The sequence below is a fragment of the Siphateles boraxobius genome, unplaced genomic scaffold, assembly GCF_051911475.1.
Source record: "Siphateles boraxobius isolate OS27281-9 unplaced genomic scaffold, OSU_SipBor_1 46, whole genome shotgun sequence".
Taxonomy (NCBI): Eukaryota; Metazoa; Chordata; class Actinopteri; order Cypriniformes; family Leuciscidae; genus Siphateles; species Siphateles boraxobius.
The window spans coordinates 17,042,406-17,067,468 of record NW_027509097.1 but is presented as its reverse complement, the minus strand read 5'-3'; the positions used below and the strand labels follow the sequence as shown (position 1 = coordinate 17,067,468).

The window sequence follows — 25,063 nt, the reverse complement described above, 5'->3', positions numbered from 1 at the left end:
CCGGCACTGTGGACAGGGCTTTTCGTCGCAGAGCCAGTTTTAAGGCATCGACTGGCCTTGTCTTTAGGCTGCTGACTGACCAAGGTGACTTTAATAACTTCAGTTGTGGTCATAGTGAGAAAATTGAAGAGCAATTGCACATTACAAGGTTAGTTTACCCAAGAATGTACATTCTGTCAACCTTTACTCACCCTCAAGCCGTTCCAAACCTAAACTTGCTTTCTTTTGTGGAACACAAAATAAGACATTTTGATGAATGATGGTAAAGGTTTCAAAATATAATTTCTTTAAAATATCTTCTACACTTTATAAAAGTTGTTGCCTTAAAAATTTAAGTATAATCAACTTGGATGTTTGTCATTTCAACTTAAATGACATTAAACTGACTTAAAAAATGAGTTGAATCTTGTATATCTTATAAAAAAAAGTTAAAATTGCTTAAGTTATTTTGATGAGATAAAGCAATGTGAAAACACATGTTGTCAACTTATTGATCACACTTTTTTTTTTTTTTTTACAGTGTATTATGTTCTTTAGAAGGTTTGGACTTACATGAGGGTGAGTAAATGATGACAGAATTTTCATTTATGGGTGAAATACCCCTTTAAGTACATTATTAGTAAAAAAAAGTACACTTTTTATTAATAGTTCTTATTTATTTGATCAGTCACACAAGATGAACAGTTTGATCAAACCGTGGTGAGAAGTAAAATCCTACCAGGTTGATAGGTTAAAGAGTGACGACAAAGCTGCTTTTTAAGTGCAAAATATCATTGCAAAAATTTATAACATTCTCTCACTTATATTAACAAGTAAAGTGAATTAACAGTAGAGTTGAACAAGTAGGCTACTTCTAATAAAATAAAAACAAACAGCAAAATTTTGAGGGTCATTTGTTTTGTAGTACCCGAGTGTTACTGATCAGAAAACACATTACTGTCACAAATGATTTACAATAAAAATAAAACAAACAATAACATTGACATATAGCCCTTATATTAACTTTAAAACAGTAGGATATTCAAACAAAGAGGTAGGCCAGTTTAAAATGAAGCCTTGATAGTAAATCTCACTGCATATTTGTGGGGGAAAAAACACAATTTCTGTTAAACTGTAATATTAAAATAGGTTATTTTGTTCCATACTGATACTGACAACCATATATTGATAAATATTCTCTACTAAAGTAGGTAAATCTCAAGTAAATTCTGACTATCTATGCCTGTAGTGCAGGTAAAATATCAGCAATGCTGTCAATATAGAAGTCTGGCACCATTCTTTGGCGATGTGGGCATTCGCTCTTCAGGTTTGCCTCGGCTTCTGCTACAGTAGAAACTCCTGTAAGGGTCAGCAGGGTCTTCATGCCACAGTTTGACCCTAGCATGATGTCAGTGTCCAGTCTATCTCCGACCATAAGACACTTCTGAGGGTCCAGGTCGAACTGGCTGGCCACACACTCGAACATGAAGCTGTTGGGTTTTCCCACCACTTGAGCTTGGCGTTGTGCAGCGGTCTCTACCGCCCGTAGGAGGCACCCTGTCCCTGTAGACAAGCAGAAGACAAGGTCGTTGTGATAACACGACATTCAGATGATTCATATTTGTGACGTAATTCATATTTGCTTACCGGGGACCGCTTTGCCTCCCTCCAGAGGCAGCCTCGTGTCCGTGTTAGTGCCCATGAACTGACAGTCGGGATTACACAAGTACTGCAGAGCTCTGTTGAGCTTCATGTAACTGAAATGCTCATCAAACCCGACCAGTACAGCTTGGACCTCCTTATCGAGAGGAACATTCGCCCAGTCGATTTGAACTCCAGAGATGGGGTCAGGCCCCACACCGACCGGCTGGATTCCCACCTCCTCGAGCTCCTGCTTCATCGCGTTGCTCCCAATTAAATAGACTTTTCCGTCGAGTTTACACACATTTTTGAGGTACATCGCTGAGCAGTACGCAGTCCCGAACACCTCGTCCGCGGTGGCATCGAAACCGAGCTTGCCTAATTTGTCCGCGTACATTTGTCGGGTTTTCGTGCTGTTGTTCGTGACAAAAAACACCCGCTTTCCGTTTTTCTTCAATGAATTGATAACCTCAGAGGCTCCGGGGATGGCCTGGTCCCCTCGCCATATCACGCCATCGCAGTCAAACAGCACACTGTCCACCGAGTCCAGTAACTGTCTGCCCAGCTCGCCGCTCAGACTCGTACACTTAGATGAAGCCATTCTAAAAGTTAACTTTACTTACTCTCGTCCTGACAGCGACCTTCTTTATTGTCCTCGGTCCGTCTTAAAATAACATTTGATCTAAAAATAGTCCGCTGCTGACTAGATGGAGATGAGAGAATGACACCGAGTCGAAGTTTAATATTTACTGCAACTGAACAACTAGTCTAGCGATTCATTCGTTTCTCAATGACACTCTACTGTACGTGACGTTTTATACTAGTAAGACACTTCCGTGCCGGTTTAAAGGGCCAGTGACCCTAATAAAATGGCACGATGAAATAAACCTTAAGGAATAGTTAAAATTCTGTCATCATTTACTCACCCTCGAATTGTTAGATACTTTGAAGAATGTGTTGTTACCGGTATACTTTAAAATACCCTCTGTGTTCAGCGGGTAAATAAATACAGAATTTGAACTCCATTTTCTTAAGTGAACTATTCATTTAATGGCCATGCATGCATTCACACCAAGAAAAATAATTAAAAAGATAGCTACATTGGAAGCCACACCAGCGGACGATATCATGCTGTTTTTTCTAAGCACGTGTTTATCTGTCATCTATAATGCTCGTTTCAGGAGGATGGATTCTGGGTGTCTATGTTTTCATCTCATCACCTGGATAAAATCGTTCTGAAAGTGATTCCGACTATACGTTTCTCTGGGCCATTATCGATATAGCTGTGGTGGGAACTCTGCTAATCTTTAATATTGAGAACGATTTTTATAACTAACTTTTATAACGATTTTTATAATTATCGCTATCTTTAGTTATCGTCCTTGGTGTGAACAGGCCGCCAGGTTAGGCTCTATTTTTACAATTTCTTAAAGGGTAACTAAACACTAAACCAACTTTTTTTAGTTAACTATCTGTAAGAATGGAGCTTCATAAATGCTGTTCATTGATTTGAGTAACTTTTTTGACATTTGTGTATAAAGTGTTTTCTACAATATATGGTGTAAAAACGTGTGTGCTGCCCTCTTCAGGTTGAACGGTGGCTACTGCAGTTGAATTTTCCTATTGGATGTTTGGGGTGGTTCGTGACGTAAGGGGTTGTTGGTGACATAGGCAAGTTCCATTCAAACAGATGCGTCTCAGGTGCACGCCCCCCTTCGCTGGGCTCTGCCCACGTTTCCAGCAATTTTCAAATATTGCCAGTGGGTGGAGTCAGGCTCTGACCAGGGGTTTAGTTACCCTTTAAATGAAAACATGGATGTGAGGAAAATATGTTTTTTTACTCGATTATAATGTTTTCTAATGCCGCGTTCCAGGCAACCTGTAACCTGTGTTTTTTCAACCTTATACCCGTGAAAGTGCACTGGAAAGGCAGTCAAACCCGTGACTTCCCACCCGTGAACTCGTACTAGATCGATGTACTCCCAGTTACAAGCTCTGACGTCACATAGCCCGCGAAAGCATACAAAACAACAATGGCAGCATATCCATATGGACGCATATCCTTGACTGCCTCATTTTCATTAACATAAATTAAATATAGGCATCTATCCTGAGAGTACTGCAAGTTTAGGTATATAATATACTGTATACATTTATACAAATGTGAAACTATTAGAACATTCTTATAAAAAAATAAGTCAGAGGAAACAAAAAAGAAAGAGAAAGGGTACCAATAATACATAAAGCTGAGAAAGTATTTATTAAAAATCCCATTTACCCAAATAAAATAGCTTAGTACAAATACACTGTTAAAAACAACAACAGTTTCTCTAATTTTCTTTTTTCTGAACAGGACATAAGGGCCAAAAGATTTCCCCAAAATTTTTGAGGATTCCCCTGTGATAGAAACCTTTAAATGGATTGTATGAGGTCTGGCAGTTGTGTCCAGTGTACGGATGGCAATGCTGGCAGTTGTGACCTTTTCCTTTAAACCACTCATTGGCGGTTTGATTTATCAAAGCCAAATACATGTGAAACATAGAATAACCCGCCAAGAGGAAAAAGACAAATACCAGAAAGCCCAGCATGAAGACAATCCGTGGAAACGTCAGAAAGAGATGCTGTAAAAAGAATGTGATGGAAAAATATTTATTAGAGAGATAATCCATGTACCACAGCACAGTTATTAGTAAAGAAGTTATTATTACCTGGATGATAAAGAGCGGTCCAGCGGACTGTTGCACACCCTGCTCGTCAATGTAGTGAGCGTGCAGGAGTCCAGTACGTAAAACAGTTTGGAGCAACATATCTGCTGTAAGGACTGCAATATCACCTGCCATGACACACACACTCAGGAGGTACAGCAGGAAGTATCTGATGTTCTGGGCACCGATGCAGTTATTCACCCACACACAATGATGGTCGAATCTCTGGACACATCGATTGCAAACCCCTGAACAAATTATATCAACAGCGTTTGTGGAATAATGTTGATTACGAAGTAACATTTTAACATCAAGTTTAAAAGGAAATGCTATTTTTGACAGTACATTGGGCCATTGATAATAACAACAACAATAAAATAGTTTGTTTGCTTATAACTTATTTTTTTTATTTTTTTTTTTAACTGAGGGACAAGGAAAGTTATTTAGTGATATCACCGTGGTCAAATATGACCACATTGGAAATGAATATAAAATGAATATAAATGACTATTTTCATCCAGTGAAAATGTACTCGGTTACTAACGTAAGCTCGGTTCTCTCTAGAGAGGGAACGAGTACTGCATAATATCTTACGCTATGGGGAAAACCTCTTTTCCACGAGATATTGAAGCCAAAAATGATCCTTAATTTTGAATTAATGTAAAACGCTGTGCGGCAGCATGCAGACATAGGCAAGACAGCTCACGCGCCTATTGGCTGCCCTGCGGCAACAGCAGCAGCCTATCGAGAGAGGCCCTGCGTGACGTGATACCCAATGGGGGCGCTTCGCGCCCATTTCGTCACGTCCCGCCAGAATAGCCGTGGCCTTGGCCTATAAATACGCTCGACAGGCTGATACAAACTGGTTTTCATCACTGAAGCGAACCATCGCTGTTGTATGCACGGCAAGATACGCAGTACTCGTTCCCTCTCTAGAGAGAACCGAGGTTACGTTAGTAACCGAGTACGTTCTCTTACGAGACTATCTCTCGTACTGCGTAATATCTTACACTATGGGGAACACAATGCAACACACCGTGCGTACTGGGATCCGACACCAAAGTCCCAAGGGCAGTAGCCCGGGGCTCATTTAGTGCATAATCACCGTAGACTCACAGAGAGTCGGAGAAGAGAGGCTACAAGCATCATTCCCCATAAAAAAGCATCCCACAGGAGCTAGTTATGTTAACAGTGTTTCACGCAGACAGGGTGAACGTGTTCAGGCTGAACTGGGTATAAGTACAGGTTATTTAACACTCATGGAGCTGTTCTATCGATCAGTGAGCGATGCACAAGCAAAACTCAGCATTCTGCGCCGGCGCAGCGGGGCAGATAGTACTGAATTCTAGACCGACAGCAGCTTGGCCTGTAAGGCGGGAACCTCTAGGTTATAAAACCTTATAAATGTAGACGGCGAGGCCCAGCCTGCCGCAATACAGATATCTTGCAAGGAAATCCCGCTAGACCCCTCGTGGAGTGCGCTCTGACACCCAAAGGACACTGCAGGCCCTCAGAAGTGTAAGCCAGCGCTATGGCATCGACTATCCATCTGGATAGGCTCTGTTTTGATGCGGCCACTCCCTTGGAGCGTCCGCCAAACAAAACGAAGAGCTGCTCAGTCTGTCTGAAGACAGACGAGCGGGACACATAAGCTCTCAGTGCCCTGACAGGGCAGAGGAGACTCGCCTCCTCTTCCTCATCATGAACCGGGAGGGCGCACAGGGAAATAACCTGGGCCCTGAATGGTGTGTTGAGTGATTTGGGCACGTACCCATGCCTTGGTTTGAGAATGACTTTTGAGTCATTAGGCCCAAACTCCATGCATGACACGCTTACTGAAAACGCTTGCAAGTCCCCTACGCGCTTCATTGAAGCGAGAGCCATGAGGAATACCGTTTTGAGAGACAGATGTTTCATGTCTGACAAATGGATTGGCTCGAATGGGGCACCTTTCATGGCTTCAAAAACCGTAGAAAGGTCCCACACAGGGACTGAGGGGGGTCTGGGAGGATTCAGCCTCCGAGCTCCCCTGAGGAATCGCACGACCAGGTCGTTTTTCCCCAGTGACTGGGCAGACATCGGTTTTGCAAACGCTGCTATGGCCGCCACGTATACTTTGAGCGTGGATGGGGTTCTGGCCTTATCCAGCAGCTCCTGAAGGAAGGAGAGCACTTCCGTAACCCCGCAGTCTGCGGGTGAATAGCCCTGAGCTTGACATCAGGCAGAGAACACCGACCACTTTGAGGAATAGAGCCGTCTAGTAGACGGGGCTCTAGCCTGCGTGATTGTGTTTAACACTCCCTCTGGGAGGTTAGCGGGTACCCGTTGATGGCCCATGCATGTAGGGACCATAAATCCGGGCGAGGATGCCAAATCGAGCCCTTTGCCTGAGAGAGGAGGTCTCTCCTCACCTGTATCGGCCACGGGGCAGTGCTGGTCAGCCGCATCAGGACTGGGAACCAATTCTGGTTCGTCCAGAGCGGAGCCACGAGCAGCACTGGGCATCCGTTTTCCCTGATTCGTTCCAGCACTTGAGGCAGGAGCGAGGGGAAAAACATAGAGGGGTCAGCGGGGCCATACGTGGGCCAGCGCATCCCTGCTCTTGGAGAAAAAGTTCGGACAGTGAGCGTTTTCTTGAAAGCAGGTTGTGCTGAGCCCAGACCACGAGGCGTTCCGTCAGCCTGTAAAGGTTTCAGGACCTGAGGCCACCCTGGCGATTTATGTATGCCACCACTGACATGTTGTCCGACCGGACTAAGACGTGGCGGCCTTTTATCTGGGGACAAACGCGCCGTAGTGCGTTGTCGACTGCCAGCATTTCCAGAAAGTTTATGTGTAGGAGCTTCTCCCGTTCTGACCACTGGCCAAAGAACGGTTTGCCGTCAAGCAGTGCTCCCCATCCTGAGGTGGATGCGTCCGTGGACACCACCGTCACACTCAAGGGAGTCCCCAGACTCACGCCTGACTGACACCAGTCGGCTATTTTCCAAGGTTCCAGAGCCGAAACGCATTTCATGTCGACCCTGAGGCGAAACAGACAAAGAGGTCCATGCCCGGGGTGGAACTCGCACTTTCAGCCATAACTGCAGTGGGCGTATGCGAAGCAGGCCCAGCTGAAGTACCGAAGATGCCGAGGCCATGAGGTAGAGCATTTTCTGAAACCTTTTGAGCGGGACTATAGAGCCGCTGCAAAAGGATTTCGCGGGGCGCTGAATATACAGTTCGCGCTCCGGCGACAGACGTGTTCCCAGAAAAGAGATTTTCTGGCTGGGAAACAGCGAACTCTTCGCCCAATTGACTGTGAGACCCAGATTCTCGAGATGCTCGAGTAATGTGGTTCTGTGTTCTATGAGCTCTGAATGTGATCGAGCTAGAATCAGCCCATCGTCCAAGTAGTTCAAAACTCGCATGCCCTGAAGTCTCAGGGGTGCAAGGGCCGCGTCCATGCACTTCGTAAATGTACGGGGTGCTAGGGATATGCCGAACGGTAGGACTGTGTATTGATATGCCTGGCCCTCGAAGGCGAATTTCAAGAATCGCCTGTGACGTGACGCTATTTGTTTTGGAAAAAGGCGTCTTTCAGATCTATTGACATAAACCAATCTCCCTGGCGCACTTGCGCGAGGATTTTCCTGGTTGTCAGCATTCTGAACTGGCGCTTCATAAGCACTCTGTTCAGCTGTCGCAGATCTAGAATGGGTCTGAGACCCCTGTCTTTTTCCGGTACCAGAAAATATCTGCTGTATAGCCCCCCTTCGCTCTGAACCTGAGATAAAGGTTCTATGGCCCCTTTCCTCAGCAGTTTCGCTATTTCGGCTCGAAGTAGATGAGATACTTCATTGTTTACCGTGGTTTCGACTTGTGCTGTGTTGGCGGGGATGTCTCGGGCGGGGATGTCGCGCGAACTGTAGCGAATAGCCTCTTTTTATAGTGTTCAACACCCATTCTGATACCCCAGGAAGCTTTGCCCACGCCTCTGCGTGAATAGCTAGAGGTAGAATGAAATCCGGGCTCTGGCCGCGGCATAGCGGTGGCCGCAGAGCTTCGGTGTGCTGAGACATAAACACTGTGTTTACAGTGTGCGAGGCTCGCCGAACACGGCGGGCAGCCTGGTCGTGCTCGAATTCTCTATTACAGATTGTGGAGAGAGAGCGAGCGGGACAAATCCCATTGGGTTGAGCGTGTCTGTGAGGGAATGTGGGCGCGGGACAGCGGGCACACTCACTGCACTGAAAACATTGTGCTCACTGAATGTGTGTCGGTTACGTTTTTATAGAAACCGAGGGACACGTATCGTGTAAGTGTTTGTGGGCACTGTGTCGTGGGCACATTCACTACATTTTCTTTTTTTTTCACAATCGACATGAATCGATTTTATTTGTACTAGCCCTGAACTGTGGCGGGCTGTGTCTGTCTGTGGGAATGGGCACTGATACTTGGGCATTCTTACAACACTCAGAACACTATCGGCCGTGGCCGGAATACCAGAAAATACACTATTTTTTGGGATTATCTGGGTCGCCGTAAAAATGGCGTTTGTGTGCAGGCAAGCGGGCTGTGGTACCGGCTTGTTTACTGCCAAATACACTGGAACAGTCACATTGTTTGGAACTGAACGAGCGAGAAGTTTCGGTGGAGTCTGGCCGCGGCGAGACCTAAACACTGTGGGTCTTAGCTGACTGTATGTGTGTTGGTTTCGTTTTACAGAAACCGTGGTACATGCAGTGTGTAGTGTTTGTGGGCACTGGGTTGTGGGCACATTCACTACATTTAATGCACAATTGAAATGAGTCGACCTCATTTGTGCGAGCCCTGCACTGTGGCGGGCTGTGGTTGTGTGTAGAAATGAACACTGGGCTGTCGGCATTTTTATTACACTCATAACACCATCGGCTGTGGCCGGAATACCAGAAAATACACTGCTTATATGATTTTTCTGGGTCGCCGTGGAAACGGCATTTGTGTGCAGGCAAGCGGGCCATGGTACCGGCTTGTTTACTGCAAAATACACTGGAACAGTCGCATTTTCTGGAACTGAACGAGCGAAAGTTTGGTGGAAGTCTGGCCCCGGCGAGACTTAAAAAAAAAAAAAAAAAAAAAAATCTGCTGCGATAGCTGGGATCGAACACGGGTCTCTCGTGCAGATAAGAGAGCGTCATCACAGTTTTGTGTGTGTGTTGGCATTTGTTTGCAGGCGTGCGTGTTATACAACAGGCTCATTGCTGCAATATTGACATTTTCAGCCGCTTAGACTACGAGAAGCTGAGAAATGTTTGAGAAATGGAGATTGGTCCGGCCTCGGCGGGACAAAAACACACTGTTTCCTCATTTCGCCGGTGACGCGTGCCCACGGGTTGAGAGTGTCATCACAGTTTTGTGTGTTTCGGCGTTTGTTTGCAGGCGTGCGTGTTATACAACAGGCTCATTACCGCAATATTGACATTTTCAGCCGCTCAGACTACGAGGAGCTGAGAAATGTTTGAGAAATGGAGATTGGTCCGGCCTCGGCGGGACCAAAACACACTCTTTCCTCATTTCGCAGGTGACGCATGTCCACGGGGGGCGGGGTAGCTTTCTTGTAACGTAAAGAAAACTAGCCGCGCCGCGGTTTTGATGCTGGCCCGTTTCCCTGACGACTCGCGGGCAGAGGGGGGGAGGTCCACAGAGCTCGCCCAATCCTCACTGTCCGGCGCCAGCATAGAGCAGGCCTTCTCTACAGATGCAGCCATCTCGTCGTCATTAACGGCGGAAGCGGTGGCGGGCGGCGGCCGTTGTCCGTCAGCGAGCGACTCGAGTGAAGCTGGCGGGCGAACCGACGAGCTTTCACGGGCTGGAGAAGGCTCGGGTACCCGCTGAGTACGGCGCGGCACTACAGCGGGCAGAAGAGCAGGCTCTGAGAAGGATGCCAGGCGAGTCATCAGGGTCACCATGGGCATCAGCTCGGAATGAATGCATTCACCGTCAGCGAGCGCGAGAGCCGCGTTATCCTCACCCAGGCAGGAAGCGCAGATGACGGTACCCGTCGCTTAGTGTGGCTCGGCACGAGCCGCAGGATCTTTGCATCTTTAAAAAGACGCAGCTCTTTTAGGAGAGAGAGAGAGAGATATACAGTGAGAGTTTGAGTCGCAGCGGCGAACACACACTCTTAGCAGTGAAAGGATATAGACGCCGGAAAGCGTAGCAGGTACGGCGGCTGAAGGCGGCGAGGTGAAGGCCAGCGGCTTCAGCCTCGAAGGCTCGTCCCGCAGAAGGCTTTCTGTCAACGGCGCGGCTTCTCACTCCGGATCCAGCGATGCAGTAGTGCTTCGCTGAGGAGATGAAAATCAGTTTGTATCAGCCTGTCGACCGTATTTATCGGCCAAGGCCACGCCTATTCTGGCAGGACGTGACGAAATGGGTACCCATTGGGTATCACGTCACGCAGGGCCTCTCTCGATAGGCTGCTGCTGTAGCCACAGGGCAGCCAATAGGCGCGCGAGCCGTCTTGCCTATGTCTGCATGCTGCCGCACAGCGTTTTACATTAATTCAAAATTAAGGATAATTTTTGGCTTCAATATCTCGTGGAAAAGAGGTTTTCCCCATTGCGTAAGATATTACGCAGTACGAGAGATACTCTCGTAAGAGAACGTTTGGTACTGCGGCCAAACAAACTCTTACTGAAAGCTCATTTTTTGACATATCAAGCTCAAATTTTTAACACAACTTGTTTAGAGTTATGGCTTTGATTCTCACATTTTTGGAGTAAAACATTTTTGAAAATAAATATTTCATATAACAATTTATGGTTTTGCAAATTTTTCATAACAATAAACGTTAAATTATGTAACTTTTTTCACTTCAGCAATAAACTGCCAAATGTAATCTTTGAAAAGAGATCAAAAAAGTCTGTGCTTTAAAGCATTCAAGATTTACGACAGTTTAAGTTGGAAATTAAATTTTCAGGTCTATGCTTGAAAAAATTTAATAAATGTATTATACATTTTATGGATTTAACTTAAATTTCATTAATCTTTTTCACTTCCAACTGTACAATAGAGTCAAACAGTGCCCAGCCCCTTTTTCAGCGGCACTGGTTCCGGAAGGATTTTTTCCATTGGTTTTTCCAATTGGGATTTTAAAATAGTCTTTGTAAAAGAGTCATAAACCATGAACCAAGCCAATCGGCTATAAGGTGAATCATAACATTACAAACTTTGATTTGAAGCAAAAAAGTTTTTAAAAATCAGACAAAAAAACAAGGTAAAAGATTGTGTACTTAACAGTTTTAGTGAGGGAAACTACAATCCCCTGAAGCATTGGAGATAGAGAAATATAAAACTACTCATTTACAAATGTTGTTATATGTATAAAAAAAAGATATTTTTAGTTTCTTGCAAAATAAACATATATTTACAAACATTTCAGTATTTTGTTCAAGATCTATTTCCTTATGGAGAAAATGAATGGAGTTTTTACTTCCAGAACCCAACTGTTGCACTCTATTAACAGTTCTTTGCTGCAAAATTACATGGAATGTCCCGCGAGATCTATTTCTAAGTTTATAGAAGAGAACTTGCCATTCACCAAATAACAAGTTTTTACTGTTGCAGATAATTAGTATTTTTTTTTGTTAAAATTATGATAATTTTTACGGTGCATGTTCTGAAGTTTAGATGAAGGATTAACAAACACTTACTGCAGTGTTTAGATCGGGCAGGTTTGACTAGCTGGCAGGTTGAACACCTGACTCCCTGCTGGAACAGTTTTTCATCATACTGGTAGACCTTCAGTTGTGTAGTATGGTTTGCCTTTGTCAGTGTGCCTTCAAAAGAAAAGTCAAACTGAATAGATTAGATTTTTTTTATTCATGAAAATGAGACAAGTCTTTATTTGCTTACCAGGGTCTCTGCTACAACACAGGTAGAACAGATAGGACTTCAGAGCGAGGAGGACATAGGGAATGCACAGGCTGATTGAACTTGTGCCCATGTCGAAACAGAAGCCAAAGACCTCATAGGAGAATTCTCCATACACAATCACTTCAAGTAACAGGTGCAAGTAAAGGAAGAAGTTGTTCCTGAAGTGAAGGAAATAATTGCACATAGGACGTCAGGGAATGTTTAAGGTACTCAAATACTGATAAAATAAAGACTTTGAATACACAAAGTGTCTGCCAAATGCATGGATTTAAAAACAAAACAAAAAAAAACTGTAAAAGCCCCACTGCCACAAACTTTAAAAGCAGACTAATTTGTTTGGAAGTTTATTGGTAATTTGTATTTTATATTATACAGGCAACTTAATATGTTTAGCACACACTCCGTTCAAACGTTTGGGGACAGTATGATTTTTATGAAAGAAATTAATACTTTTATTCAGCAAGGATGCATTAAAGGAATCACAGGAATAAATTACATTGTTAAGCATAATAACATAGAAAACAGTTATTTTAATTTGGTAGAGTACATATGCTTACAAAATTATGTGGTTCGACTGCATTTTGTTTTTGAGATGTTCTGAAATTTTCTGTCAGTTTTTAATACACAGTATAAAAAGGTTGTAGCAAAGCATGTCTGGTGTGACCTGTTCAAACGTATGTTACCTCTGATGGAACAGTCTGTGCATAGTCCTGTAGCAAATGTTTTGGAGACATTGTGGGATCAATTGAGAGACAACCTAAAAGAAAAAAAACTGTTTATAAATTACACTTTAAACAACTGCAGAAATCATTAAGTTTGCAGGACTTCTCCTAGGCTCTTACCCCAGTGAATGTGTCCAAAAGCCGACCGAGAGGAGTTTGCTGATGTCCTGAATACTTACAAACCAGAGCAATGCAGGTGAGCACCACAGCCACATATATACCAAACAGAGTGAGGAAGTCCATTTGTCACTACCTAAGCAGCAGCATAGGACAGTGAGTGAGTACTCACTTCACTTATTACAGATGCTTGTGTTGGTATATGACGAGATCATCAAAGCGCTTAAATCAAAACCGTATGTACTCGTAAGTATGGCCGAACCATAACTCATCAATAAAACCATATTCAACTGTGTTTAAAGGTTTATTTGTATACAATACTGGACACACAGGTCTAGCACCTGCAGTGTAAACAAAGAGGCAAGGGAAGGAAAGTTTTACCTTTTATTCATCTGAGCACCATCCTCCTCACACCTTTACTCTTTCCGTACAGACCGTAGTGTGAAGTAACAGTAGTAAACGTGAACAAGAAGTGTTGCCAAATCTCAAAATAAAAAAAACCTGGCCTGTCAAAACATACCCCTCCCCTTAAATACTCTATTTAAAATAAGAGTTTACATTTAACACTAAAATAAAAAGCATTGCACTTTTGTATTCTGGAAATAAATTAAACAACAACCCGCGACTATATATATACGGTAAGCCAGCGACTTTCTCCAACAATACTCCCAAAGAGGACATGGCAACACGATACGGAACATACTCAGTCTGCGTTGTCAAAGTAAAAGTCGTCCCATGCTTCTTTTTGATTGACTTTTCAGGCTCGCTTTTTTGAAGTTTTTTCGTTTATCTTTCAATGCAGTCTGCAAATGACGTATTCGTGATTCGAAATCGTCTCTCTCAAAATGCGTTTAAATATTTAAAATATTTATTATAAACGATTTAGCCGTGCACGTTATTATTATTATTATTATTATTATTATTATTATTATTATTATTATTATTATTATTATTATTATTATTATTATTAAATCGTGTGCCCCCGTAATATTTAATCAAAATAGCATCCATTTTTCTCTCTCTAATGACGTGTTAACTGGCGTTAGCGCGGGACAACCTGTCACTCACATCAAAGCACTGGTAAAGGGTAAACCACAAGGATGGACTTAATCAAGTTCCGCCGACTTTTTTTTCTTGTTCGAAAAGCCTCAATCGGATAGGCCGCGAGATAACTTAAAATTAATTAAAAAAATACATTAATATAATTAATTTTATATTTTATTAATATGTAGTGTCGACCGTAATTAATTTTATTATTAATACGTAGAATATTTTTTTTTTTTTTTAAATTAAAAATAAAAACAAAGCACCACCTCTCTCGTAATAAGTATTCCGTGATTCTTTCGGAGCAGCCAAGCCGTTTCTCATCGCGCTGTGTGAAATACAGACTGAACGGGATGTGGACACTGAAAACCAGTGTCACTACTAAAGCTTTGATGGATGACAATTGTAATGAAGGAAGGTAAATATGATTACAGTGACATACAGGAGTCGTACAGGCACGCGCGAGCCCGTTATTAATGATAACAAACCGTGAATGTGCGCTCTCGGCTCACTGATCGCTTTAACATCGTATTTCTGCACAAACACAGTTCAATATATTCGCGTAGTTGTCAAAATGAATGTACTGTGGGTGTTTTATAACGGATGCTCGCCGAAGAAGCTTGTTTTAGGGAAGTTTGTGAGGATCAGGCTACACATGAACAGACGCTCCAAAAGACACGATTGTTTGTTCTGATAGTAGGAACTGTTCACTGATGACATCGATCCGCTTTCAGATCGCTGAGTTTCCACACATTCAGAATGTTTTTATTTTTCATTTGTATTTTGTTGTGTTAAAAGGGCAACTAAACACTATAACATTTTTTTTTAGTTAATGACCTGTAAGACTGGGGCTTTATTAATGCTGTTCATTGATTCGAGTAATTTCTTTGACATTTGGGTATAAAGTGTTTTAAAGTGTAACTAAACCCTAAAACAACTTTTTTAAGTTAAAGGACAATTCTGGCCAAAAATGAACCTAGGGCTAAATAACACATGGGTACCCAGTCGACCGTTCTCTGGGATGCGTTTTCATGATAATCGAATGTACTCAGTTTTAACGTTAGCTTTAGTTTTTTTTACCACATATTCTTTATAAAGTATCTTCTTATTAAACTGTCTGTACACTTACAGCGTTGTCAATGCTTTGGTTTGCAGGTAGGGACCCTCATTTATGCTACCAGTGTGGGGCTATTTTGAGCCTTGTTATTGTTACTAACGATTTTTATTTTTTCTTAGATCTATGCCCCATGTACTAGCGTTATAAGCTCATCTGTGGTAAAACTAAAATTAAAGATAAAAACTGGTTACAAAATATTTTGCCACCTAAAAGTAAAAGATTTTCTTGTGTCACGTCCCTCATGTGTATTTCCCTCATATTAAATATAAAATGCATGTGTTATATTTTTCTAATGTCTCGACTCCTTTATTAATGGAGTATGATATATAAACAGAAGTTTCAATTGCCTATATTAAATGCATTTTCTGAGAATTTATTTTTCAGGTTTTGACTGCAAATGTCACGTCCATAATGCTGGAATTGCCCAATTTTAAATAATTTATCTTCAACTAGTTTTGTGGTGTAGGTCTACGTATTTTATAATGTTAACTTCAAATAGTACTAATAGTAAAGATATGGTAGGGGATCTGGACGGGAAGGAAGGAACAAACAAGGGTCTCTGTTTAAGAAACGCCGGCTCGCAGCTGCAGGTTCCAGAGCACCGCAAGTTTAGCCATAACTGAACGTCCAGTTTAACTGCCACAAGTTGATCTCCAAGTCATTAATTTAGTCATTTATTTCCTGCGTGACCAGTAAAGTCGCGTCCACAAACCTTATGTTGTAAATACAACTGTTCACGAACAGAAGTTTGTCTTGGACTCATGCTGCATGCAATGAGAATTATGCCTACTGTTGATCTTCTTGTAATAAAGAACTCATCGTGGAAAAACACGCTGTATTTTTGTATTTTCATTGCATTTTTAATTGATAAAAAGTTAAATAAATTAAATAATACATTTTAATATAAATATTAATGATCAATCGATAGTCGAATAAATAAATGAGTGTCACGTGTCGCTTATTTACTTCGAACTGGAAGACGCGCCCACTTTTGACGCAAGGCCTCATGGGACGTAGGAAACTTGTGGATAAAGTGTTTTAATTCTACAATGGTGTAAAAACGTCTGAGTGCTGCCCTCTTCAGGTTGAATGTTCGCTACTGCAGTTGTTGTGGTACTGCGTGATGTAAGCAGGCACCAGCTCACCACACCCTTGCCTACAGAGAGAACGGGTCTTGGGTCTCAGGTCTCAGGCAGTAAAAAAAGGTTTGGAACCACTGCTCAATAGGCCTATGTCACAACAAGTAGGAGAGAAAAGACTCTTCACTTACATTTCATATTTGGGTAATGATAACTGAGTGAGTACTATCATTCATCAGATGGCACACAACTTTGCTCTGCTAACATACCTACATTCTGATTACAGTCTTTAATTATTCTTCTGAACTTCAGCTTTCCCCCCCACTTTGCTTATTTTGCAAATGTATTCTGTTAAAACATTAAATTATTTTAAATTGTATAATTTGTCTCAGAAGCAGATAGTTAATAGGTGTAGGCCTACTTGTTTTCAGTTCAGGGTTGCCATAGCCTTCTAACTGTTTCCTCTTACAGTTATCATGTTACAGACCTGCACATTCACTAGAGGTGATGCCTCAAAAGAAAGGGATACCACCAAAGTCCTTCGAGAATACTCCACCGAGCAAAGGCAGCTGGTATTTTCTTTTGAGGTATGCATGCATTTATATATCTATGTGTTAACAATATTTTTATGAATATGAAGAATTAATATGTGTTTTTAAAGTGACTAAAAATACTTGGTTGTCAGACCACAACATATAAGTTCAAATAAATTATAGAAGTTAAATGTGAGCTAACAAATTATTGAAGGCTGGAGAATGTTTTTTTGGGGGGATATTTCAGAACCACTCTTTTCATTTATTCCAAATTTCTTTATTTAATATCTACGGATTCTCATGTAAAAACTTCATGTAGAAGTTAATTCTATTTAATTTATTATGTCTAATTGACATTTGACATTTAAAATTAATGAAGAGAGTCTTTTCTGTCAATACAAGATGAAATATTTTCCTTTTTGTTTTATTGCAATAAAATTATCTATTCTTTCGAAATACACAACCACTTTTCTGTTGTATTGGTAAGTTGAGATGTTGATTGAGGAACAGTGTGTTTGGAGATACACGCATTGGCACTAAATAATTCAGTTATCCCTGTATAATTTGTCTTTGCTTCAGTCCTACATAATACGTCTATTACATTTTACTGCAAGTTATACTGTTTCCTGATTCAGATTGTAACCTTGAACGTGAAACCGCACTACACACTGTTTATACTGTAGTGGCGTGTTGTTTTTTTATTATCTGCCCAGGCCAGTACTCAAAAACAGTCTGGAAGACCTCGGTTGCACCTGAGCTGCATGTCAGCTCACTCAGTAAATCAATTTATTCCTCCTGAATCCCCCTCGGATCCATGAGAGCATGTGTCCCTGCCATGTGGCACGAGAGATCTCGAGATGCAGCATTTAATCTGTCTAATCCAGAACAAGGGCTTTAATAGCACTGCTCCTGTTCAAAGATGTGTGACTGGGCTCTTCAGTGCATTCAGACGTTCTAATTATCCGCCATCGTCCTGCCGGATCCCCAAGCTGCTACTGGGCTACTTTTTGTCCCTTGGAGAGACAGCTAGAAGAGAGAGTATGGGAAGGAGGTATTTATAGAGAAATGGGGCCTCACTTTACCCTTTTTGGAGAGAGAATCATTAAGGATCTGTGCTAGGTGTCCCAGTTTCTTGACTTGAGCTCTGCAGGCAGGACTAGGAAGACTCGGCAGAGATGCAGAGTCAACTCATAGACAGGATCACTCTGGCACTCGATGCAGTGTCACCCTTTTTTTAAGTGGCATTGCTCTGCATGTCACACTACGATGGGGGGCATTCGCAAGGCGTTTCCCCTGAAGTGTGGTGCGGTTCAGTAGGAGGATCTCGGTGACAACGTAGAAGACGTGGACCCGGCGTTTCACCCTTAGAATTTTTGATACCTGTTGAATTACGACAAAATGAAGAAATTCCTCCAGAATAAGAAAGGGAGATACTCCTTAAGGCAGAACAAGCCGGGTCCTCGCATTCCGCCCAAAGATGTTTGTAGTAAGTGTTCAGTGTTCCAGAATTTTGTGTTAGTAGTATAATGTTGTATTAATACTAACATGACTTTCTTTCAGCAGCACATTTACAGTCAATTTAGACGCACAAGTAGGCTAATGCTTTAAATGAGTGACCTTCTATCAGTCTACAAGCCTAGGCTTTGCATGGACTGACCCATAAACACAATATTTTACCAGCCAGTTTAATTGTGAATGTTGATAGTGGGGTTATTTGAATGTCTTTTTGTGTTCTGGTTTCACTAGGGAGCACTTGCTATGCAATGAACGTGAGTTTCATGTCGCTGATGCTGTGTTCAGGCAAATCTGTCTCCCAATATCAGATGTTTTGGGAGTCTCTGTTCTTTTTCAATGAGGTCAATGTTACTGGGAGGTCTAATGTATCAGCTGAGACTCTGTATTTAGTGAAGGTTACGTGGTTCTCTTTAGGCAGGCCTGCATACTTTGTCTTGTCAGGATAGGCAGAAATTCACATATCTTGACACATTTTAATATCCAGGTGTATATATTTTAGGTGCTTAACATATTTTAGTGTCTGGATATTAAGCATGTGTCTGCAGTGCAAATTTCCATTTTTCTCAGGAGACTTGATCATTCTGGTGTGGATAAGCAAGTCCTGGCTGATGGACATTTGGACCCAAGTTTACTGTTAGAGAGCACATATCCTCTTATTTGCCATCTTTTTCACAGTCGTCACCATGCCAGCATCCAACCAGAGCTGGCCAGATGAGTTTGGCTTTCAGATAGGGGGGAACGGGCCCAGCTACATCCTGACCGTGGAAGATGGAAGCAGTGCTCACCTGTCTGGACTGCAACCAGGAGACCAGGTCTTGGAGATTGAGGGGCAGAATGTTTCCAGTCTCAGCGCTCAAGAGGTTATTGCCCTTGCCCAGTCACAACGAAACATCCCGCCCAGTATCGGAGTGGTTTCACGCATACAACAGGTGGGTAATATAACATGGGGCTAATTTTTTGTCAGAATGTATTAATTGGCAGGGTGTCTAGTCTATTCACACCGAGTGCAAATAGACCACCTTGTTGGCACAGGCTATTTACACTAACTTCGCCCACCATTGGCTGATTGAGCAAGATAACAGGTTGATAACAGGATCAGTGGCATGGAGACCATAACACACTGCATTTTGTTGCTTGTACTTGTGACGGGCAATGACAATAAAGTTGAATTCAATTCAATTCAATAAGGCAAGTGGCATTAGCTTTTGACACAAGTTCGAATCCACCATTTTCCGAACTCATTCGTCTCGCATATCAGCTTGGGAAGGCTTTTATTGTAAATAAAAAATTAGAAAATATTCGATATAAACTGTCTAACGGTATTTAATAGTGGGAATAAAGGGTTTATTGGGTATTCGCATGGCTATGAGCGGGATATTGCTCATACTGTATATTTCCTAGTATGTGATACAGCTTTCATTCTTCAGGTCAATAATTTATTCATAGGGAATAAAATCAGTTTAAATAAGGAAAGCGGTATCTTTATCATAGTATCATTTCAATGGTTAAGGGGATTTCAAATGACGGGTTGGAAATGCATTTCTGGAAATCTATTTCAGTCTGTCCCTTTGTTTTATTTGTATGTTTTTATTTATTTACCTTTTTTACTATTTGATTTGAGTGTAGTCCTTAAAAACGAAAAACAGTGGAACATTTAATTTTACAGTATCCATACAAACTCTGGTCTGTATATAAACACTTATTATAGGCATACCGTAGCGATTCAAGATAAGACAAAAAACAAGATAGCTTCATGGTGTACTTGATCATTTTATAAATTTGGTCAATTTTAAACTACAAAGTTAAATAGTTTCCCTTTAATTAATATAGTCATATTAGACACTGGAATATGTTGTTATTATTACGTTTTTGTGGTATTACAATAAATGGTAACACTCTACAATGAGGTTCATTACTTAACATTAGTTAATGTATTAACTATTAAACTAACAATGAGGAATACATTTGTTACAGTATTTATTAATATTTGTTAGTGTAAGTTAATGAAAAGCTGTTGTTTGTTCATGTTAGTTCACAGTGCATTAAGTAATGTTTACAAATGCAACATTTGATTTAAATTATCTATTAGTAAATGTTGAAATTAATATTAACTAAGATTACTAAAGGCTGTAGAAGTATTGTTCATTCATAGTTCATGTTAACTAAGATATTTAACGAATGATCCTTATTGTAAAGTGTTACCCAATACACTGAGGTACAAATAGTATATGCCGCTAAGTATAAATGGCATAAAAGTACAATTATATATTCTGTTTCTATCTATACCAACGGTTAAAATCTGTTGCATTTCACTGACTGTCTGCAGATGGATATCACTCCAGGCCCTGATGGTCGCTTTGGATTCACTATAGTGGGAGACTGCCCCCTGCTGGTGGAGGATTGCTCCCCCTGCTCCCCAGCGGGTCGTAGTGGTCTCCGAGCTGGAGATTATGTCATGGAGGTGAATGGGATCCCTGTGAAGCACCATGAGATGGCCGCCGCTTTGATAAAGGCCTCTCAGGGACGAACACTGCGTCTCGGGGTGCTGTGCATGGGCAGTCGTCAGAAACGCAGCAGCGGATGCATAGAGGGGTCTCTGAATGACACAGACGGCTTGCGTCAGGACCGCAAACACAAGGCTCTGGAGTTCAACAGGAGGGTGAGTGAGTTTATCTGACAGACTTTGAATGCGCTTTTATAAATTGGTATAATTAAAGGTGTACAATATCGCTAGGTGGAGGAGATTTTGAGGAACGATCCAGAGGTGAAAGAGAAACTTTTCGCTGTGCTGAAACAGTTTGCTGCTGAGAGGAAGGTAGACTGGCTTGCTTCCGTTCTTCCTGACATCTTGACAACCGAAGAGCAGCAACAGCTCATCTCGAACATCAGGTATCTATGACAACTCCATCTGCCACCTACAGTGCTCATTCATTTTTGATCTCATGGCCACTCTCTGACCCAGATGTTTTCAGCTACTGTATTTAGCCGTGCAGAACAGATTGAAGGCCACCAGAGGGCATCAGTTTAGTATAGGATAGTTTTTGCTAAATATTTGAACAGATTGTTAGTAAATATTCTGCTGTTTTTATTATGTTCTCGAAAGTCATACTATGAGGAACATATTTGGAGTGAGAGAATTAATTAGCATGGCTTTCTGTATAAACTGGGTTGACCTAAAAAGGACACTGATAGATGTGTCTCCATCTGGTGCTGCAATGCAAACTGATAATCTTCTAACCCTCTGATGTATGCTGACACTGTTAATAGTGAAATTCCCTTTCCAGTCCAGCCTATGCCTCAATGCCAACTGGGTCAATAACATAAGACGGCACTGACAGAGAATTCTAGTGTTGATCCATTTGTTGGCTTCTCTCTGGACTCTGTCAAGCTGTTTGGCAAGTGATGCTTAGTAGGTCAGCTAACACAATCTAAAAAGTGATACGCTTTCAGATGTTTTCACTTAATTAGATGTTGGATTATAATATACCTTTCAAAATGTGGGGTCTGCATGATTTTTTTTCTTTTTTCTTTTTTAAAAGAAGTCTCTTATGTCTCTTACCAAGGCTGTATTTATTTGATCAAAAATAAGTGGAAAATTGTGAAATGTTATTACAGTTTAAAATAACTGCTTCCTATTTTAATATATTTTAAAATATAATTTATTCCTATGATGGCAAAGCTGAATTTTCAGCATCATTACTCCAGTCTTCAGTGTCACATGATCCTTCAGAAATCATTCTAATATGCTGATTTGGTGCTTTACAGCCAATTGCTTATAATAATATGACATTTGTTATTATTATCACAGTTAAAAACAGTTGTGCGGCTTAATATTTATGCGAAAACAGTGATGCATTTTTTATTCTTTGATAAATTATTCAAAACAACAGAAATTATTTGAAGTCAAAATCTTTTGAAACATTATAAATGTCTTTACTGTAATGATTGATTCATTTAAATGCATCCATGTTGAATAAAAGTTTTAATGTCTTTCAAAAAAAAAAACTTTTGAATGGTAGCGTATGCAGTTCTAAGAAATATTTGTATATTAGTTTTAGTTAGGTGAAGATGTTTGATGTGCAAGATAATCAAGTAAAAGATTTTAACTGTATATTATTTTCACCTACTTCAAGTCAATTTATAAGGAAGAACATCATTGAGGTTATACAAAGTGTTTAATATCATGTTTGCTAAACAGAGACAAGCTATTTTCTCTGCACAGTAGGTGTTGTTCCTTTGTCTTATGAGATAATAACTTTGTCACTGCGTCTAATCCTCTTTAGAGATGTATCTGGTGAAGGGTAGTGAATGGGGATGTCACCATATGTTCAGCAGCTTGGGGATCTTGAGTTCACTGGGATTTTTGTACTATGTAATGCTAAATGTTGTAATGATGTTGAATGCAAGGCATTTGTGAAAAGAAATTAACCATCTGTATTGGACTGTTGGCACTTAGTATTGATCCGTTACATTTTAACATTATCTGGGGCGAATTTTAAGCCTATCTGGGTAGATTTAGTTTGCATTGGCCTACTAGGCCTCATTTTAGTTGACAACAAATATGTATCTAGGCGCAATCATAATTTCTAGAAATCCCTCATTTAGGCCACATAGGCAAGCCAGTTTAAGGTGTCATTGTCTGTTGTGCCATCTTCAGTTTGAGTAGTTAACACAAGTTTGTTGTTATGCGTTATTCAGGAAACTGAATGCTTTGTAGGGAGAAAGATATTAGAAAACAAGAGCTTGGGGTCGGTAAGATTTTTCCCCCAGGCTACATTTATATATGCAAATAAATAAATAGCCGAAATAATTGTGAAATATTATTATAGTTTAAACTTTAAAATAACTGTTGAATATGTTTTAAAATGTAATTTATTCCTGGACAACAAAGCTGAGTCACATGATCCTTCAGAAATCATTCTAATATGCTGATTTGGTGTTTAAAACAATTCTTATAATAATCATGTTGAAATGTTGAAAATATTGTGCTGCTTAACATTGTGGAAACAGTGATAATTTTTTTTTCAGTATTCTTTGATAAATAGAAAGTACAAAAGAACATAATTTGTTTGAAATAGAAATCTTTTGCAACATTTTAAATTTTTACTGACACCTTTGATCAATTTAAGGCTATTAATTTCTTCAGAATAAAATCTTACTGATCCCAACCTTTTGAACAGTAGTGTAGGCCTAATACAGTTTTTTTCATATAAATTTAATATATTTTACCACTCACATTAGCTTGTCTCCTATAAGCCAATACTATCCCCACCTACTGAAGTAGCATCACACACATTATATGTGTACTTTTGTCTGGTGCAGATATGTGCACATGCAAGCTTTTTATTAGTTACTCGTAAGTTAACATACATTTTTATGTATACAATTATTAGAATACAAAATGGCTATTATAGTTGTTGAGGGCCAATTAATGTACAGTTCACCCAATTAAACACATGAATTGATAAAATCATATCACATTGGTATCATCATTTAATCTTGACTTTTAGACACACGCGTCTCAGTTTCTCTTCAGTGCTGATCTTCTGCAGGTCATTGTAGAGAGGCAGCCGTCTGGAGACAGTTGCAGTCAATAGTTCTTGATGGCTCAGAGGCTGTTCAGTTGTGTTAAAGTGACACTCATTGTTCTAAATATATCGTTTAAAAAGTCACTTCACTTTCATCTTGTTCTGAGTCATGATACACTAAAAGATGAGTTGCTTTGGGTGAGTACTTTCCATTAAACTTTAATATCATTCATTGATCTATCTAAATGGAATTTGTCTATTCAATATTATGCAGTATTTTGCTGAGAACATGATCGTGATCACAATTTGATGTGTTGATTCATCTGCAAAATGGTTAAGAAATTGTGTTTTTCATAAAACTTTACGTCTAAGATTGTAACTGCTCATGTAAAAAAGGTTTGTGTTCATGTTGTGCCAATGATATTTATTTTAGAGAGATGTGGCTTATTAATTATCTGATTTCTGTATTCTTCACTTGTTTAATTATTCATATTTTTACTTTTACTTTTCCCACAAACAGAGAGAACTGCTTTAATAATTTTGAATTCATTTTTGGATTACAGTGAACTGATATAACCAATGTCCACTTTAGTGGCATTCAGCTATATATATATATATATATATATATATATATATATATATATATATATATATATATATATATATATATATATATTAATGTTTCCCAGTGTATAGCCACAAACAATAAAGCCAGGAATTAACTTAGAAAAACTTTATATATGGTATAGGAAACCCAAAAGAAATAAACAGGACAATGTATTTATATGAACATAAAATTAAATGAAACCAGTCCAATGAATGAAAGTAGTATCCGCACAGATGTTCTGTAAAGTAAGACTTAATCAAAATAGAAAAAGCATGACAATGAAAATAATATCAAATCTAAGGTAATCTGTTCAAGGTTGTAGTTGAGTGATTCTTTGGGTAAGTATGGAATCACTACAATAAAAGTTGAAATAGTCAAAGTTTAGGATGATGTCCAAGTCCCAATAGCCCTTCAAGTGCTCTTCCAAATATCCAAGAAAAACAAAACAGCCCACAGAGTCACATTCTTGTAGTCAGGATATTTGATAATCCACAAGATAATGCAGTGGGAACAATCCATCGGGTAGAAATCACTTTGTCCATATCATTAGAGCCTTAGCAACTCATACGAATCCAAA

The 25,063-nt window shown here is 40.4% G+C and overlaps 4 protein-coding genes across 12 annotated transcripts in view; 2 read left to right on the top strand and 2 right to left on the bottom strand.

Moving 5' to 3' along the window:
• Positions 1–25,063, top strand: part of shisa9a (shisa family member 9a) — a 736,130-nt gene that overhangs the window by 316,348 nt on the left and 394,719 nt on the right. The window lies entirely within an intron of this gene.
• Positions 636–2,445, bottom strand: pgp (phosphoglycolate phosphatase). Its single transcript, XM_077201107.1, has 2 exons — positions 1,627–2,445; positions 636–1,542 (listed from the first exon to the last, which is right to left on the bottom strand). Exons 1-2 carry the CDS (start codon positions 2,219–2,221, stop codon positions 1,217–1,219), a joined length of 921 nt encoding a protein of 306 aa, XP_077057222.1. The 5' UTR covers positions 2,222–2,445; the 3' UTR covers positions 636–1,216.
• Positions 3,862–13,562, bottom strand: zdhhc4 (zDHHC palmitoyltransferase 4). Its single transcript, XM_077201104.1, has 7 exons — positions 13,445–13,562; positions 13,067–13,199; positions 12,908–12,981; positions 12,204–12,382; positions 12,002–12,127; positions 4,329–4,573; positions 3,862–4,241 (listed from the first exon to the last, which is right to left on the bottom strand). Exons 2-7 carry the CDS (start codon positions 13,187–13,189, stop codon positions 3,951–3,953), a joined length of 1,038 nt encoding a protein of 345 aa, XP_077057219.1. The 5' UTR covers positions 13,190–13,199; positions 13,445–13,562; the 3' UTR covers positions 3,862–3,950.
• Positions 14,409–25,063, top strand: part of grid2ipb (glutamate receptor, ionotropic, delta 2 (Grid2) interacting protein, b) — a 35,651-nt gene continuing 24,996 nt past the window's right edge. For 4 of the 9 annotated variants that reach the window (XM_077201101.1, XM_077201098.1, XM_077201097.1 and 1 more), the window contains exons 1-4: positions 17,971–18,322; positions 19,027–19,280; positions 20,678–21,010; positions 21,086–21,240. In XM_077201101.1, the coding sequence (XP_077057216.1) occupies positions 18,235–18,322; positions 19,027–19,280; positions 20,678–21,010; positions 21,086–21,240 (830 nt within the window). In that variant the 5' untranslated portion in view covers positions 17,971–18,234. Of the gene's footprint in view, positions 14,526–16,774; positions 16,891–17,763; positions 17,888–17,962; positions 18,323–19,026; positions 19,281–20,677; positions 21,011–21,085; positions 21,241–25,063 lie in introns of those variants that run through there. The other 5 variants (XM_077201099.1, XM_077201094.1, XM_077201102.1 and 2 more) reach the window with 4 other exon arrangements.